This window comes from Rhineura floridana, chromosome 12, assembly GCF_030035675.1.
Source record: "Rhineura floridana isolate rRhiFlo1 chromosome 12, rRhiFlo1.hap2, whole genome shotgun sequence".
Lineage (NCBI taxonomy): Eukaryota > Metazoa > Chordata > Lepidosauria > Squamata > Rhineuridae > Rhineura > Rhineura floridana.
In genome coordinates, this window is record NC_084491.1 from 2391350 (window position 1) to 2408309 (window position 16960).

A 16960-nucleotide genomic window follows, 5' to 3' on the forward strand; every position below is an offset into this window, starting at 1 on the left:
AACTGTTGGGTTCATAGGTTCCCCTCCCTCTCCACTCTCTTTTTCTAGGAGGTTTTTTGCTGCTAGGTTAAGACAAACCCTGTTTTTCCTAAATGAAGGAATTCATACTCTAAGCAGGCCAGGCATTCATTTTGCATAGAAACTTGCAACCTTTTGAACTCTGCCACTTTCTAGAAGGTAGGATTTCCCCACCCGTGTCTCCTACCTCCATGTGTCACCCTCTTCTCCTTCCATATATACCTAGGATGTCAGAAAAAGAGAGAGATTTTAGCTCATTTAGGCAGCTTTTCATCACCACCATCATCATTAAGATGTAAGGTAAGGAACTTCCTTTGCTGAGTTTTCCTTCTAGGAGTTTTAGAAAATTAAGCATGGAATTCCTGATCCTAACCTCTGGTGTTGGCTGTACCACACACACTTTCTCAGGCATGTTCACTTATATTTCACCTTACCATGCACGACACACACATATATAGCATCATTAAAAGCTCAAACACCATCACATGCTTACACACACACTTTCCACTCCCCCAACACATTTTTTCTCTTTTCTTCCTCTCTTACTCCTGGTTTAGGGCTGGAACAAAACCACACATCTTCCCTGTCCCCCCTTTTGCTACTGGATTGAGAATGAGATTCTTGTTAATGCCTTCTCCCACAACAACAGACATCCCTAGGAGCCAATCAGCACAAAAGGGAAATCTTCTTGGTCGCTGACTCACCTCCTTTCACTCTGATTGGCTCCAAACAGCAGGAAAGGACAAGGAAGCATGTTAGAAGACTCTTCTCAGTGGCCCACACTCTCTCTTTTCATGCTGATTGGCTCATAGGGTGCTGGAAACATACGGACCCTGCTGGGACCTGGCTCCCAAAAAAGTAAGGAATCTAAGACCCCCTGAGACCCTGGATGACTACACCCCTGCTACTGGTTGATGTAAAAGACACTGTAGAAGTTGTAGAGTCCTGTTGGATCAACTGTTCTGAAGGTAAGGTTGTTGTAAGGCATGAAAGTTAAGGGCTATATGGGGAAAAAGGCTTTTTGGGGCAATGAGAGAGATTTGTGGTATTAGCCATTTGGACATGATGTCACAAGGCTAGGTGGATAGAATATACCCTTTATTAGCAAACTAAGGTTGCCAAGGCCAGCTTACCCTTCAGACAGGAAGACAGGTCTACTGAGGCTGCTTGTGGCGGCTTCATTTCTTTCTTTTTAATTGGCCCAGTGCCGCTACCAATTCCTTCCTGGTAGTGGTGGGGGAGATTCAGTTCATGGTTAAAATAGAATCTGTCAAATTTGCACTTTCCAAAACAATGTGACAACCAAAACACAGGTTGTGGTGAACACACTAGTCGCCAGAAGAAAGCCTGTCCATTAGCCACACCTGGAGAGGGTACGGATTGATCTGCCAGTCAGTTGCAACATCTCTTTGAAGCTGATTTCTTTTAAAAAAAAGCATTCAAGCTGCTCCCATCAGGTTTTACAGTAAAAAGGGGAAGGTTTGGTTAGCATCGTGTGCCCCTGTTTTCAGAACAGAGAGGTGAAGACACACTGGGACCGGCAGAACAGGGAGTGTTTTTCAACCCGTCAACCTTCAAAATTCGCACTGATCTGAATTTTGTGATGCAGTTGTCCAGCCAACCAGTGTTTACAAAAATGCATGTATTGGAGGGAAGTGTGCATAGAAATGAATATATTAGTGAAAATAACACAAAAATGCATTAGGAGAAATTGCTTGCGAACGTGTGTGCATTACTAAAAAACTATAAAGAAAAATGTGTTAGGAGAAATTTGCATTAAAATGCTGAAGAAGTTTTATAAGAATTTATTTATTTTTTAATCACAAATTGCTGCAGAAATGTGGAGAACTAGATTTAAGATTGGAAAAAGGAGAAACGGAAAGGATTGGAACTGACAGATCTCCCATCCCTACTTCCTGGTCAGCTTTTTTACCAGGGAAAGGTGTAAGAGGCATTGTGGTTGCATCTGCAGGATACTCCCAACAACTGTTTTCAGCTCGAGATGGAGGAATTTGTGGAGCAAAATTTACAGTTGGTAGATTGACAGGCAGATCTTTCAGGCAGCAGAGTGATGGACTTTGTGCAATGTGGTAAAGTGTGGATAGGTCTGTGCCCTATGTTCAAGGACCGTAGGCTAGCAAAAAGAAAGGGGGCAAAGCTACTATATACTGTATGCCACTATATTTTGTATTACACTGAGATAAAAAAGATGGCGATATATTTACAAGAAAATCCATAACAATTTTTTGCAGTTATTAGCATCAAAATCCACACATGGTTCAATACACAGGATTATCCATGTGTGTTTTACATGCAGCACAAAAATAAAATATTTTGTATTCTACATTATATTACAAGGACAAGAGTCAATAAATAAATCAATAAATAATGGCTGCATGGATGTAGGTGAAGCTGATTGGAGCTAGTCCTTGACACTGTCTTTGGGGCTGATTCCCACCCATAGTCATAGTCCATTATCTCAAAGACAAGCCTGTTATCTCGTTCAGGGAAGAGAGCTTTGCCTTAAAAGTGTAAAACAGAGGCTGGGGACAGTACAGTAAGCTGGAGCTGAGGGCAAGGGGAGTCAGCGTCAATTACACTTCCCAAAGAATCTGACAAATTTCCAGCTTAGTATAAATAAAGCATCAGGCTTATTGTTTCCCAGCTCTAACACCTTCTTATCACAACGATTTGTTGGAGAAGAGTGGCGGAAACATGACTCCATGTGACTCCATCGTATGCAGCTGAATTGGAGAGTGGGGTAAAGAATGGTCTTGTGAATTGACAGCTTCATCAAAGCTTCATCAAAGTCCTGCTCTTTGTCTGTAGACAAACCCCATTTTGACTTTAAGCACAATATAATTTTTCGACTCTGGAGCAGCTTAACAAAGATGCAAAGAACCTTGGGTCTTGGGAGCCAAATTCCTAGTCACTGGTTATTTTCTTGGTCTAATTCTGTTGATAGTCATAGAGTAGGTCATTAACACAAGAGGATCATATGGTTCTTGTAAGATGCAACAGGCACCACATTTTGAATTGCACCTCCAAAGCCAGCAGAAATAACTTCTTGGAGGTTATGTCTTGTCTTTGGATAAACTCAAGGCTCCACCAAACTGATTATATAAAACCATATTTTAAAGGAGTGAAGATTCTTGAACCTCGAAAAAGTTGTGTAGAAAAGGGGGATTTAGGTCAGTGCAGCCTTTCTCATCTCTTCATGTCAAGCTTTGCAGAGTAACTTCTTTTTATATGAATTGAATACATGATGGCACCGGGGCTTTCTGATGAAGCCTGCCCATTTCCTTAGCATTTCCCTTTGAGGATTCTCATGACACTTCTTTACATGAGCGTGTGGGGCCCTGGATATGGTCATATAAACACTGTCCAGGCCAGTCCTTCCAATGGAATTAGAATAACCCACCAGCACATACTGTATATAGAACATCCCATAAATTAGTATATATGGGATACTCTGCATATGTGGTGGGAGGAGATCAGAGGGGAAAGGGCAGCTGCCTGATCATCTTATAGAACCTATAGATCATCTTACAGTGTGATATAAGATGCTGCTGGATCAGACCAACAGAGGCCAGGCAGATCCTGCTGGGAATCCTGCAAACAGCGTGTAAGGGGAAAACCCACACCATGTTTGCCCTTGGCAGCTGTTTCCAGTAGGAAACTATTTTCTGTGAATGTGCTACAGGAAACAGAGAGGAGCTACGTAGAAGAATTTCTAATATTTTGTATTAAAAAATAGGGGGAAATGCCAGCATCCAATCTATGTATCTAGTAATTAAAATGCCCATTTTATTTTCTTAACTGGGTTCCTCCTTTTAAAAAATAACATCCTTCACATGCGCAATATTCTGCAAATACTGGTTTGGGTGCAAAAAGTGGGTGTTGAAATGGCTCCTAATGGTCAGACTGGGGGGGGGGCAGTTTACACAGTCAGCAAAAATGAGGGTTAATCTTTTCCTAGATTGTACCACTTCAGGCTGTTGCAAGGGAGGACTGCATTTTTAAATTTTCCCTGACCATCGGTGGGGAAAGCATTCAAAGACTAGGCTGAATCCTTCTAATATGCTAGTTTTCTCTGTGCAGGGAGCTTTATTTTATGGAAGACTAGGGAAGGAAAGGTCTGTCAGCCTTGGTTCTCTCAGTTTCTCATTTTCCATTCTCAGATTCAGTTCTCCACATTTCTGCAACAGTAGCCTCATGAAAATTCAACAGCATTTTAGAGTTAATTTCTCCTAATAAACCAATTTGTGCATGCAGTTTTTACTAATGAACACACTTTTGCAAGCAATTTCCCCTAATGTAATTCATTTTTGTATGTTATTTTCACTAGTATATTCATTTTTATGCACAGTTGCCCCTAATAGATGCATTTTTCTAAACATTGGTTGATTGGAGAACTGCCTACAAAATTTGGATAAGTGTGAATTTCAAAGAATAGCTGTGCTTTGATTCTCATATTATTTTGGAAAATGTGAATTTGATTTGGGTTTAAATATAAACTTCTCTCCCATCCGTATGTGGAAGTATTCAGCCACCTGCACCAGCCACGCCCCTCCATCTGCAGACTGAAGTGGTATAGTTTAGGGGGGAAATTACCACTGGATTCTGCTGATTGTGTAAACCAGCTCTTGGATGAAGTAAAGAGGCACAATTCCCCTTCCTCCAAGCCAACCATGATAGTAAATTATATACCCCCCTGTAATCCGTTGCCCATTTCCTATGTCTCAAATTATCTGTACACACCTCATTAAATAAATTTACCAAGTCTGTACAAATCAGAACTGTACAAATTTACAGATGGAACAAATTAAATACTCTGAGGACCAAATACACTATTCAGGGAGCACCCTGCTACTATCTGCAGCCACATTCTGACACTGCCATGCCCTCGTAGTTTAGCTTGAAGGTTACGACCCCTTTATCTAAGTACAGCAATGAGATGGGATCCAGCTTTGTAGGCACGCAACAAGCCGGAGATGCTTTCTGGGGATCATTCAAATGAATCAGAGTCCGGGCCTTGGCATGAGTTGTGGTGAGGTGATCGTCCAAAGGGAAGGAGCAGGCTCCCTTACATTGGGAGGCATCGTAACCTGGTGGGGCAATGATCCAGGAATCCCAGCCAATCTCCTTGAAATCCACATAGAGTGAAGTCTTTTTGCAGCTGCTCCCCTTGGCATTCCTCCTTATCCGGGATGTTGAGTCATAGATAATGTTGGATCTTATCTGCATTAGTTTCTCTTCTCTAGGGTTAGGATGGAAATCATTCACATCCAGGTTCTGCAAATCTTGCTCATGCTCTATCATCTCGTTCAATTCATGCTTCTCTTTCTTGGCATGGCTTTGATCATCTGAAAACACAATTAATAAAGGTTTGTGTTTGGCCTCTGAGTTGATGTCTATATCTGCTTTCCCTCCTTGACTGGCTTCCTCTCCCCCTCTGTTCTCAATCTGCACTTCTAGTTGATGAGTGGTTGAGTCTGAGTGATGCCACTTCCTGATGGCCTTTGTGACCTCAAACGTTTTCCATTCATTGTCAGTGCTGTAAATATGTCGAGAGGCCAGCACTTTCTTTTTCCTCTCCTCTTCTTCCTTCCCTCTTCCATGTTCATTCTCCAGCACTTCAAAAATGGTGACCTTCCTGTCAAGACCATCATAGAGCATTCTGTCCTCCTCTACCAAAGTGTAGAGCCTCAGTTCAGCCGTCGTTATCTTCTCATGGTGAGGGATGGAGACATTGAAGAGAAGAGGGTACCTCCGTATTCCATGAAAGTGGATGGGCTGTGAAATCTGTTCTGAAAATTAAGAACACATAAATGTTACACTGCTGCCCTATATGGGCATGCACACCAAATAAGGAAGGCCTCTGCCTTGAAGGAACTTCTACATAACAAATTTAAACTAGATTGAATCCAGATTGACTGTCACCCAAGAATCCTGGGTGTGGTAGTTTGGTGAGAGTTCCAAGGATTCTTTCTTAGGGGACATCATGGAAACAATACTGAACTTAATCTGATTTACTGTGGCAGATCTACCGAGAACCTATTGTTCTTATGCTTTCTGTGGTGGCCAAAGGAGAAGTGAAGTAAGACTGATGCAAAAAGAGAGGAAGGGGATCTTCATACACTAATGTTGGCAGAATTGTTTTAAGAGCTTATGAAGGAGAACTGACAAGAAAAAGGCAGCAATTTACAATTGGTGACATTTTGATATTCAAGAAAGCAAGATACATATTGCAAAAAAACAAACATGACAAGACAGAGCACAGCCTTGGCATTTCATATGGTCATGGCAGGAGTTACAGTAGTTCCCTGGTGAAGGTCAGTTGACAGCTCTAGGTGGAGAAAAGTGCATTTAAAAACTGCTTGGGGTTTCCTGGAAGAAGGTCTAGGCATTAATATATGCAGGAGTGCATGAGGAGTCATCATCTCTCTTAATCGGCATACGGACCAGTGGATGTGTTAGTCTATTGTAGCAAAAAATGGGCTGCTTTTGGAAGGAAGGGTGGGATATAAGTTGATTATTACTATTATTACTAACAGGTTTATTACAGAATATGCTTTTGTGGGCTAAAGTCCACGTGGTCTCTGATGCTAGAGGCATTGTATGGGGAAATGTTAGACTTTATAAGCATGCTATGAAACCAATTTGTATACAGAATGTTACACATCACACTGAACTGTTTAAAAAGGAAAGAATATACATATTTGCAAACAGCCTTCACTGCACATCAACTCACTTTTAGTTTAATTGTATTATGTCTCCTGTCCATGGCTTAGAGGCAATTGTAATTAAGTGGTATATAAATTGTTGAAATAAATACAAATAATGAACTAATTCCATCGACTTCGGAATTTTTAACGGAAATATTCTGCTCATCCCTTTAGTTGGGTTCAGAGCTGTGTGCAGGGAAAAGCCCTTCTGGAACACAAAGGAGACTGAAGAGTCACATTAAACACCATCTCAGCATATAAGATGCTCATGATGAAAACAGAAAAATGAAATAAAAATATGCTACTCTTGAAAAAATAATGGTGGTGGTTGTCATTGTGACTGAGAAGTGGTGATAGTTGCCTGCACATGGAGCTTCACATCTTCTGTTTTCTCACAAAACTTGAGAAATTGTAAAAAAAAAAACCAACCACCCACATTTTTAGTTGACAAATGCTGCAACCGCATGCCCCTTTACTTGCAAATGTCCTATTGACCTGAATAGAACTTACTTTTGAGTGGATAGGGTTAGGGTTGCACAAATACTTCAGAGTCTTGTAATAATCTTCCAGGTGGAAAGAAATGTTTTCTATTGCTTAGATTGGGTGTGTGTGTATATATCTATCGGGAAATAGAACATCTCTTTGAGTGGATAATCCTGTTTGTCCAGACTATCACATTTGTTAGATGAGTGGTAGCTGACATGGTGCCCTCTGGATGTTGGTGGTCGTTTCCATAAGCCCCAACCAGCATGGCCAATGATCAGGGATCCAGCGGTCCAAAAGCATCTGGAGATCATCATGTACGCTACCCCTGTGTTAAAGTGACTGAAATCATTTGGGGACCACTGTATAAATACCAACAATATTTTGCTTATGCACCACTAATATTTTATATATAAGTATCTACAAAATGAATATGCGAATGGTGCAAGATTTTGTTATCAGAAGCAATATACAAACAATGGGTACAATCCACTTGGAAGTTCTCCAACACAAAATTCATTGAAATCAGTGGGAGCTGTGTGGGATCATAGTAGTGCACTTGCAGAGCAGCTTCTCTTGATTTCAGCAGGGCTTGTGCAGGGGAAATACCAAGAGGATTATGCCCATTATGCTTCCTTCTAGGAACATAAGAAGGTGCCTTATACGAAGTTGGACTATTGGTACATCTAGCTCAGTACTGTCAACACTGACTGGCAGTGGCTCTCCAAGGTTTCATGTAGGGAACATTTCAGCTCTACCTGGAGATCCTGGGAATTACACGTAGGGTCCTGCTGCATGCAGAACAAATGATCCATCAATGAATAACCACTGGGTTACTGAAGAAGGTGAAAATGACTGCCCTGTTAACAAGCATTTTTTCTCTCCATTTAGATTTCAAAATGAGAGGTCACATTTCCAAAGCAGATAGATATTTAAAACATCAAATTATGCTTGGCTTAGCCAAGTGTGTCATGCACTTGAAAAACCAGCAAACAGTTCAAATGGCTTGCAGCATGAAAGTCAACAAGCTGGGCAGGTAAGATGTGTGGTCCATCAAGCAATCAGCTTGACATATGCCAGCTGCATCACTTTGCTAAATAAATCATCCATCAAACTTCCCCTCTGCCTCTTTCCTGCAATTCCTACCGGGCTTGTTTAGAGGATTTTGTTTAGAGAACTTACCTTCATTTTTGAAGCTTCTAACGATGTTGGCTGATGGCATAGATGTCTTATCAGTGGCAAACCTGTTATAGAGTTCTAACATATATTCTGGAGGGTCCATCTTTGCTGTCTCTTGCAGGGGGATGTCAGAGAGGTTAAGTGCCTTCAGCAACTCATTTTGCAAATTCTGAAGCAGTGCATCCTGTTCATCAAAGAATGGCATGTCTTCCTCCAGGAGAGGCATGTCTAGGCTCATGATGGGACTACAGTTTGCAAGGTGTACCAGAAAAGAGAGAGTTGCCCAAATCTGAAAGACTACAGATTCCATGACTTAGTTCTAGCTGGCCACAGGACTCAACAAAGTTTTGCTCTGGTGCCGCCTATTTTATTCCCCTGCAATGGATATCTACAGCTTGTGTCACAGACGGACAAGTTTGGAAGTTCTTTGCTTGGAACTTGTGATCAGTCTCTCTCCCGCTCGTGTTCCCCCACCCCCTTCTTTCATCCAGGTCTCTCTCAGTAATTGGATATGGGCCTGCTGTGTCCTCTCCTATGGTAGCTTTCACTCTCTTATCTCCTCTAGTGTAAGCTGTTCACCAGATTTCTGTTGCTATCTCACAATTCTCCTTTCTCTAATGAGCATTTTGTAAACATTCCACATTTGGATGCTATGAAATAGTGCAATTTCTTTTCCTTTTCCGCATAAGACCCGATTCCCCTCCTCCTCCTCCTAACTTATTTTGACCCAGCGGACCATTTTAAAATTATGAATCTTTGCTTTGTGGCAATTTCAGCTAAACATGTCTGTGACACAGGAGCACCCATGGTTTATCAGCAAGTTTCTGAAACCTCTGAAAAGCTGTAGATAAATTTCATCCATTTTCTCCGAGGAAAGACTGAAAAGCTGATGAATCTCGGGCAAATGATGGTTTGGAAGGTTGCAGGTGCTTCATTGCTCAAGGAACTTTGCTCATGTCCTTCATTCAAAATGCAGTTCCCATTTTTAAAATGAAATATTTCTATTTCAGGGTAAATTGCTCTGGGATCATTTTGATGAATGTGTCGTGTAGAGAGAGAGTCAGATTTTTTCAAAAATAGTTTGTAGGCAATGGTATTACAATATAAATTACACACTTAAAAACTTAAGGGAATCCAAGAGCAAGTTAAAACATATCACTGCAAATTATCAAAATCTAGAGTAATAAAGTTCCCCAAATCATTTAGATTTAAATATTCCCTTGGCAGTGGACACTCTTTTGGTTAAAAACAAGTAGCCGTGAACATTCTCCCTCCTAGCGCATTAGGGTTGCCAGGTCAGAAGCATCCCAAACCCTGAGTTTTCAGGGGCAGGCCCTAGTGATGCCATGGATGTGGGGCCTGGTGATGTCATGGGGTGAGCCCTAATGATGTCATTTAGCATGATACATTAAGCACCAACCACTCAAACAAAAAATCTCTGATTGGAAATTAAGATAGAAATCTTAACTAACTAAGGGTGTTCCCAGGTCCATCTGAAGTGATGGGATCATTCCTTCTCACCTGCTTAGACAGCCTGGGTAAGGAACATTTAATCTAGTCTACTTGCTTCTGGCAAGAAGGGTTTAAGTGCCCTCAGGCCAGGCCAGTCACCAGAAGGCCATTGTAGGAAGAAGAGAGCCTAGTGTTGTGGAGGTGTTAGATGGAAGCACTCAGGAGTAAGCAAAGCGACCATAGGATTAAAGCTTCATATTGGGAAGGTTTTCAAAACAGGCTATGAATAAGACAAATAAACTTCCCTCTTCAATAGCCCAAGAAAATGTAAACTTATTTGCTCCTTATAATTAGAAAAGTACAACACATTGTAATGGCATCAGAAGCTGCAGCATGTACACTTTTAAAAATTTATGTTCAAAAATTGTTTGAAGGATAAAATGTATAATATGCTATTTTTGCAGTAATTAAAAAACCTGCATATACACTTTTATTATAATCATAACTGAAATTGTTTACTGTGCATGCCTACCAAGATCTGCTGTGATCTTCTGTTCTTGTGCAATCCTATGCATGTTTACTCAGAAACAAGTCCCAATGTGTTCAGATCTCCTGCTCAGAGAAAGTACTCTTTATGCTGCTGAAAGCTATAAATTTACCGCATTCCTAATGTGTAGACAAGCAGGAAAAGGAAACTGTTTTCAGAACTTGCAATGGGCTCTAGCTATTGCCTGGAGGTCAACGAATCCCTTGTCAATTACAACCCTTACTTCACTTATTGGCTAAAAACCTGAAAGGACAGGAATTAAAGCAGCTGGTACTAACAGAAGCTCGGGGGGGGGGGAGGCTGACATTTTGCTGTATATCCCTTGAACCAGACCAGTTAGAAACTTAATTCTTTTTTAGATGAAAACTAAGAGTCAGGAGATTGGGGTGACTCACCTGGAGACCCAGAGAGGATCCTCAAAAACAGGAGTGCACATAAAGCTACACTCTAGTTAACAAACTTGTCTGCAGTGGCCAGCAACCATCTAATCTACATTTGTACAAGGTGGCTGGAGGGCTTGCGTTTCTCTTTCTCTCTCTTTCTCTCAAACATCTGCTTCTAGCTGCTTGCTCCACACATTAAAAAGTTTTGGCTAAAAAGTCCTTGGAAGCGGCAGTACATGATGACCTGCCACCATATGTTCTTATGGAGGCAGCCATCTTTTTCTCTGTATTATTACTCAAGTAGTGATGGCACATCATAATATCCTGCCACTTCCAGGCACTTTTTACTCAAAACCTCTCAGTAAGTGCAGCAAGCACTATGGTTCCCAGCAGCTCCAAGCAACTAGAAACTGTTTAAAAAAAAAAAAAAAAAAAAGATCCAGAAAGCCCTCAGTCCACTTAGGAAAAAAAGTAAATAGAAACGAACCGTGCTTTGAAAAGTTTATAGACATGCAATCTAATCCATATATCTCAATTCCAATCTAAGCATGATTCATTGGATGTGGTTCAGAGAGATTTGGTCCAAATTGGGAAGAAACTCCCCCTCAAATGTGCTACTCCCCTCAGCTCCTGTCTGGTAGTTGCTTGAGGCTCAGCCTTGAGAGCCAGAGATGTTTGACATGGCTTGCTGTGCCAAAATGAATACATTTGTACAAGGTGGCTGGAGGGATTCCCTGTTTCTCTTTCTCTCTCTTTCCCTCAAACATCTGCTTCTAGCTGGTTGCTCCACTCATTGAAAAGTTTGGCTAAAACAAAAATACAAAAGTTACAAAATAGCCAGATGAAGGCATTCAAAGTATTACATTATGATCTTGCAAAATTGTAAACAAATTTCAAGCAGGATTGTGTTCTGTTCAAAGAAGACCTGGTTTAGGGTTTACTGATACATGCTTGCACACATATCACTTTGATATCTCACCACTTGGCAACCTGAGATCCAGAACAGGGGAGAGGTGTAGAAAGTTACCAGCTTGGGGTGTGGGTGGGGAGGAACAGCAGCCCAGAAAAAAGGTAAAGGCTCCTTCTAAGTTGTCCCTGAAGATGTGAACACAGGAGTGTAGTTTTATATTGCTCATTGAGCAGGAGAGTATTATGAAATCACAACTGATGGTGTGATGAATGTGTCTATCAGGTGACAATGAGTGTGCCTATGTGTGAACTAGAGATGCAAGAGAAGTTAGATTCAGTTTGCATTTAAAGTTGAATTTATCAAATTTGCACTTTCCCACACAATAGAACACAGCTGTTCTTCAAATTTAGCACTTATCTGAATTTTGCAATGCAATTCTCCAACCAAGCAATGTTTACAAAAATGCGTATATTAGGGGAAAGCATACATAAAAATAAATATATTTGTGAAAATGACATACACGAAGGCATTATATTAGGAGAAATTGCTTGCAAAAATATGTACATAGAGAAAATTGTGTGTTTTGAGAAATTCACACTAAAATGCTGAAGAATTTTCATGAGGATTTAAACACACACAAACACACACACACTGCTGCAGAAATGTGGAGAACAGAATTTAATATTGGAAAAATGCAATTGAGAGAATTGAAACTGACAGATCCTTCCGTTCCTAGTGTGAACCAGCCTTGGAAAATAAGAGCTAACAGGATATTTGTTTGAAGAATAAGAATACAAGTCTTCTCTATGCTCGTCGTATTTTCTCATCTTGAATATATCAACTGATAAGCACAAGTGTAAAATAATTCTGCTACCCTAAGGGCAACCAGCTATTATGTTACAAAAAGGGGGATTAGAACCAAATAATCTGACTCAGAAATGCCTGTGATGTAAATGTGGATACTTTATAAAAAAAATTAAAGCATGTAGATAACTTATACCCATCTATCATAGCTGAATGAGCAAAAATCAATGTAACCAGTATATATAAACAACTCCTAAAATGCAATATCAAAACATTTGACCAAATGCATTTTGACAAGGTCTTCTTCAGTGGTCAATCAATGCAAAAACACCAAATATACAATTCAGCATAAATCTATGGCACAATACAATTCACAACACAACTCCTGCAAAGATAAAAATTATTATTTAAATACTGGAAATATAATACTGATCTAAATATGAAAAATCTTTACATTGTTTATACAGATTTACCATTCAAAACTGCAAAAATAAGGTGTGTAAATTTCCTGAATGCCATACCAAAATATAAGATACTATCCAGCTTTGTAAGCATTGTAAGACTATCCTTCCAATTTAAATCTAATATGATAAAAAACAAATGTATATAAAGTCAAAATCTAATACATTCTATATTCTATTTAATAAAAATAAAAAGCTATAGTATGACCAGCATGCCGTACTCACCAATTTAATAAAAAAATTTGGTTGATAAATCTACACAAGTATTTGAAAGTGCTGCAACTTTACTTTATCCCAGCATTCTTAATATAAAGGCACACAGCCATTTCTTTTTAACAAACTTTGCAGGTGTCTTTATAGATAAGAAAAAAGCTTTTAAAGGGATATCCCAAACGTCCATCACAGCAATATTGCTTAATGCAACAAAACAGAAGATTATAACACAATGGCCAACCTATAAACATAATACAGCCTTATAAATATACTGTACAAACTAGTTATACATTCCTACACAAATATCTTCTAATTCATCACCATCTAGTTCACATCTTCATTGAGACTTATTGGTCTTTTGTATTAAGTGTGTAAATCCAAAATAATTCTCTTTGTTGTAATCTACAATATAGTTGATGTCCTTGAGCTTGTATCTTTTGCAGGCAACAAAATTTTACACCTTGCACATCGTGCCACATTCCACAAAGTGTTGAACCAGAGAGGCTTGCATTAACTCTTATGTTTGCATATTCTGATCTTGATAGCTCTGGTTCTCATCCCAATATATATATATATATATTTACAAGGGTAAATGATAGCATAAATGACCCCTGTTGTGTTACAATTAAAGAAACGATAATAGAAAAATTTAGCATGATTAATTGGTTTCACAAATAATTCCCCTTTTTTGCAGTTACAAATTCCCACCAGGAAAATTACCTCTGATTGCTGTACCCATCAATGATTGATCCCTACTGGTAGACCTAGGTCTGCACATGCTATGCACCAATATATCTCTTAGGTTCCTCTGATCTCCACATTTGCCCTTGAGGAACTGATAACATCGAAACTCCCTATCACTGTGTATTTGAATGTGCTTTTTATACTCAGATCAGATATAAATTTCTCAACCCTATATTCTCAATTCCCTATCACCATTCTCCTGATGATATGATTGCTTTTGCTCTCTCTGGTTTAGACAAACGAATTACTATTCAAGTTGCTAAATTCCTTTACGCCGCCCAATTAATTCGTGCTAACATTTAAATGAGATTGTATGATACTTGCTAATGTACTGTATATCTCTTTTTATTTTCCTTTATACTGTTTGTATTGTATAGCCGATATGGGTCTTTGACCGCAAATTAAAGATATATATATATCTTAGGTTCCTCTGTCTTCCATACGCAAACAGGGGACCATTCTTGCATCCTGGTAGAAGTGCAATTAAATACCATTTTTTAAAAAACCATAGTCTTTATTCTGTCTTTATGGCTATCAACCGTAAGGGGAACCATCATTTTATCTTTCTTTCGTTTGGGCTTTGGTGTCATTAGATCTCTTCTGTCCCTATATAGAGCTTTATATTTTGCCTCTCTCAAGAGTTTCACGGGATACCCTCTCCTATTTAGTTGTTCTGTGAGTATTCTTGCCTGTATATGGAAATCCTTAATACACTACACTACACTACACTAAAATACTAATATTAATTCACTACAGTTTCTTCTTATTCTCAACATCTGTGAATAAGGAAGATTGTGTTTAATGTGCATTGGATGGTAAGAATGAATTAGCATCTCTATTTTTATGAAATATATTAGTGGTGAGTCCCCTATTTTGTATAGAGACCTCCACATCTAAAAAATGAACTTTTAACTTTTAACTGCTGAGCATATGGGGAGTGGTGGCAACATCTGCCATCTCCAAAGATGGAGAATTACATTTTTGTATGTTTGTTGGTGTTCTTCTTACTTTGCTTCTTTCCTGTGTTACTACTGTTTCTACAGAGAATCTAACCTAGAAATTTATATTTCTCTCATTATTCATCCTAGAAATCTGTGACAAATTTATTTTTTATTAATTTCAAAGCCTTTTTACTGGTCAATGTCATATGATGGCAAAGACAGCCTTTTGTGTTTCAAACTGGAGGTTATGCTCTATTTCTATTTTGGGCACATTAACAGTTGAACCTGAACCTGCAGTTTGATGTAAAATCAGACCGATTACAATATGTTACTACTTAAGCAATGACTAGCTGTTGGAAAAAACAAACTTGGCTTGCCCAAGATGCATGTTTTCAGCCTGCTATGCTTAAACCACTCCACTTAAGGAAAGGTAGGCATGGTCAATTAAAAACATAGAGCACACCTAGAATTTTGCTTGACTATATTTCACCTCCCACTGTTTTATCTTGTGCAAACTGAGACATTCCACATGTCCATTGGAAACTATTCTGTAGAATAGTCAGTGTCATTATTCCACAATTGTTTTTGTGTTGCAAAACTTCACATATTGACAGAAACAGAAACAAAGGAAAATGATTTACTATAGGAAACGTCACTGAAATTGCGAAGTAAATCAAACATATTTAAAGTGACTATCTGAACCATATCAACAGCCTTAATACTGTTGCTTTCTCCTTGGTAAAACAAGATCAACACAGCACATGTCTTGTTTCTGTAAGTTGGGCTGATTGCAGGTGTTACCATATGCTTAGAGGTACATCTTACCAAATTCTTCCAAGCTACACAGGAAGTGGATTGGACTGTGAAAGACCAACCCAAATTGTGTTTGCATTTTGACAAATTTGTAGGGCAGTACAATATCTCCGAGAGGAGGTCAGGTCTCCTGCTCTCCTGGTGCATTCACTATAGCTACCCAGTTTCCCTGATTTTAAAGTTTGGTAGAAATTTTTTGCTGCCTCTACTGTGTCCACAGAGTGCTGTCCCAGGAGGTTGTTCCAAGTGGTCCGAAGCCTGGTCGGTCCAGTTGCACAGGAACCTATGGAACATTCAAAAGCCTCCTGTGACACATTTGTAAAACACTTTGTCGATAAAATCGAGCGCTTGAAGGACAAGATTCCGTACATCGTGGTTACCAGTAGTGGTCCAGAGGTGGCCAGCTGCAGTCCGGTCTGCTGGGATTGGTTTCACCCTCTTCTCTCTGATGACGTGGACAAGGTGCTCTCTACAGTGAAGCCTACCACATGCTTGCTTGACCCTTGTCCGTCATGGCTCGTTATGAGCTGTAAAGCGGAACTGGGCAAAGGGATTAAGGCAATGGTAAATGCGTCCTTGGAGGAGGGTGCAATGCCATTAGCCCTCAAGGAGGCAATAATAAGACCTATTCTGAAAAAGTCCTCCTTGGATCCCCAAGATTTAAATAACTTTCGCCCAGTTTCCAATTTACCATTCCTGGGCAAGGTGATTGAGCGTGTGGTGGCTACACAGTTACAGACACACTTGGAGGAAGCAGATTATTTAGATCCTTTCCAATCGGGCTTCAGGACTGGACACGGAACTGAAACAGCCTTGGTCGCTCTGGTGGATGATATGAGGAGGGCGTTGGATAGGGGAGAACACACTTTCCTCGTCCTCCTGGATCTCTCAGTGGCTTTTGATACCGTTGACCACGGTATCCTGTTAAGTCGGCTGGAGGGGTTGGGAATAGGAGGCACTGTTTTATGGTGGTTCCGTTCCTATCTGTCCAGCAGATACCAACGGGTAGCGTTGGGGAATGAGGTTTCAGACCCTTGGCCCCTCTACTGCGGCGTGCCACAGGGCTCTATCCTCTCCCCCATGCTATTCAACATTTATATGAAACCGCTGGGAGCCATCATCAGGAGTTTTGGGCTGCAGTGTCACCAATATGCGGATGACATGCAGCTCTATCTCTCATTTAAATCCTCACCAGAGTTGGCTGTGGATACCTTGTCCAATTGCCTGGAGTCCGTAAGTGGATGGATGGGAGAGAACAGGCTGAAGCTAAACCCCGACAAGACC

At 40.0% G+C, this 16960-nt stretch overlaps 1 protein-coding gene across 1 annotated transcript; it reads right to left on the reverse strand.

The window, feature by feature from the left end:
- Positions 1–1871: 1871 nt before the first annotated feature.
- Positions 1872–8846, reverse strand: BMP10 (bone morphogenetic protein 10). The gene is made up of 2 exons (XM_061592583.1): positions 8412–8846; positions 1872–5828 (listed from the first exon to the last, which is right to left on the reverse strand). The coding sequence occupies exons 1-2, from the start codon at positions 8716–8718 to the stop codon at positions 4891–4893; spliced, it is 1245 nt and encodes a 414-aa protein (XP_061448567.1). The 5' UTR covers positions 8719–8846; the 3' UTR covers positions 1872–4890.
- Between the last annotated feature and the right edge of the window lie 8114 nt (positions 8847–16960).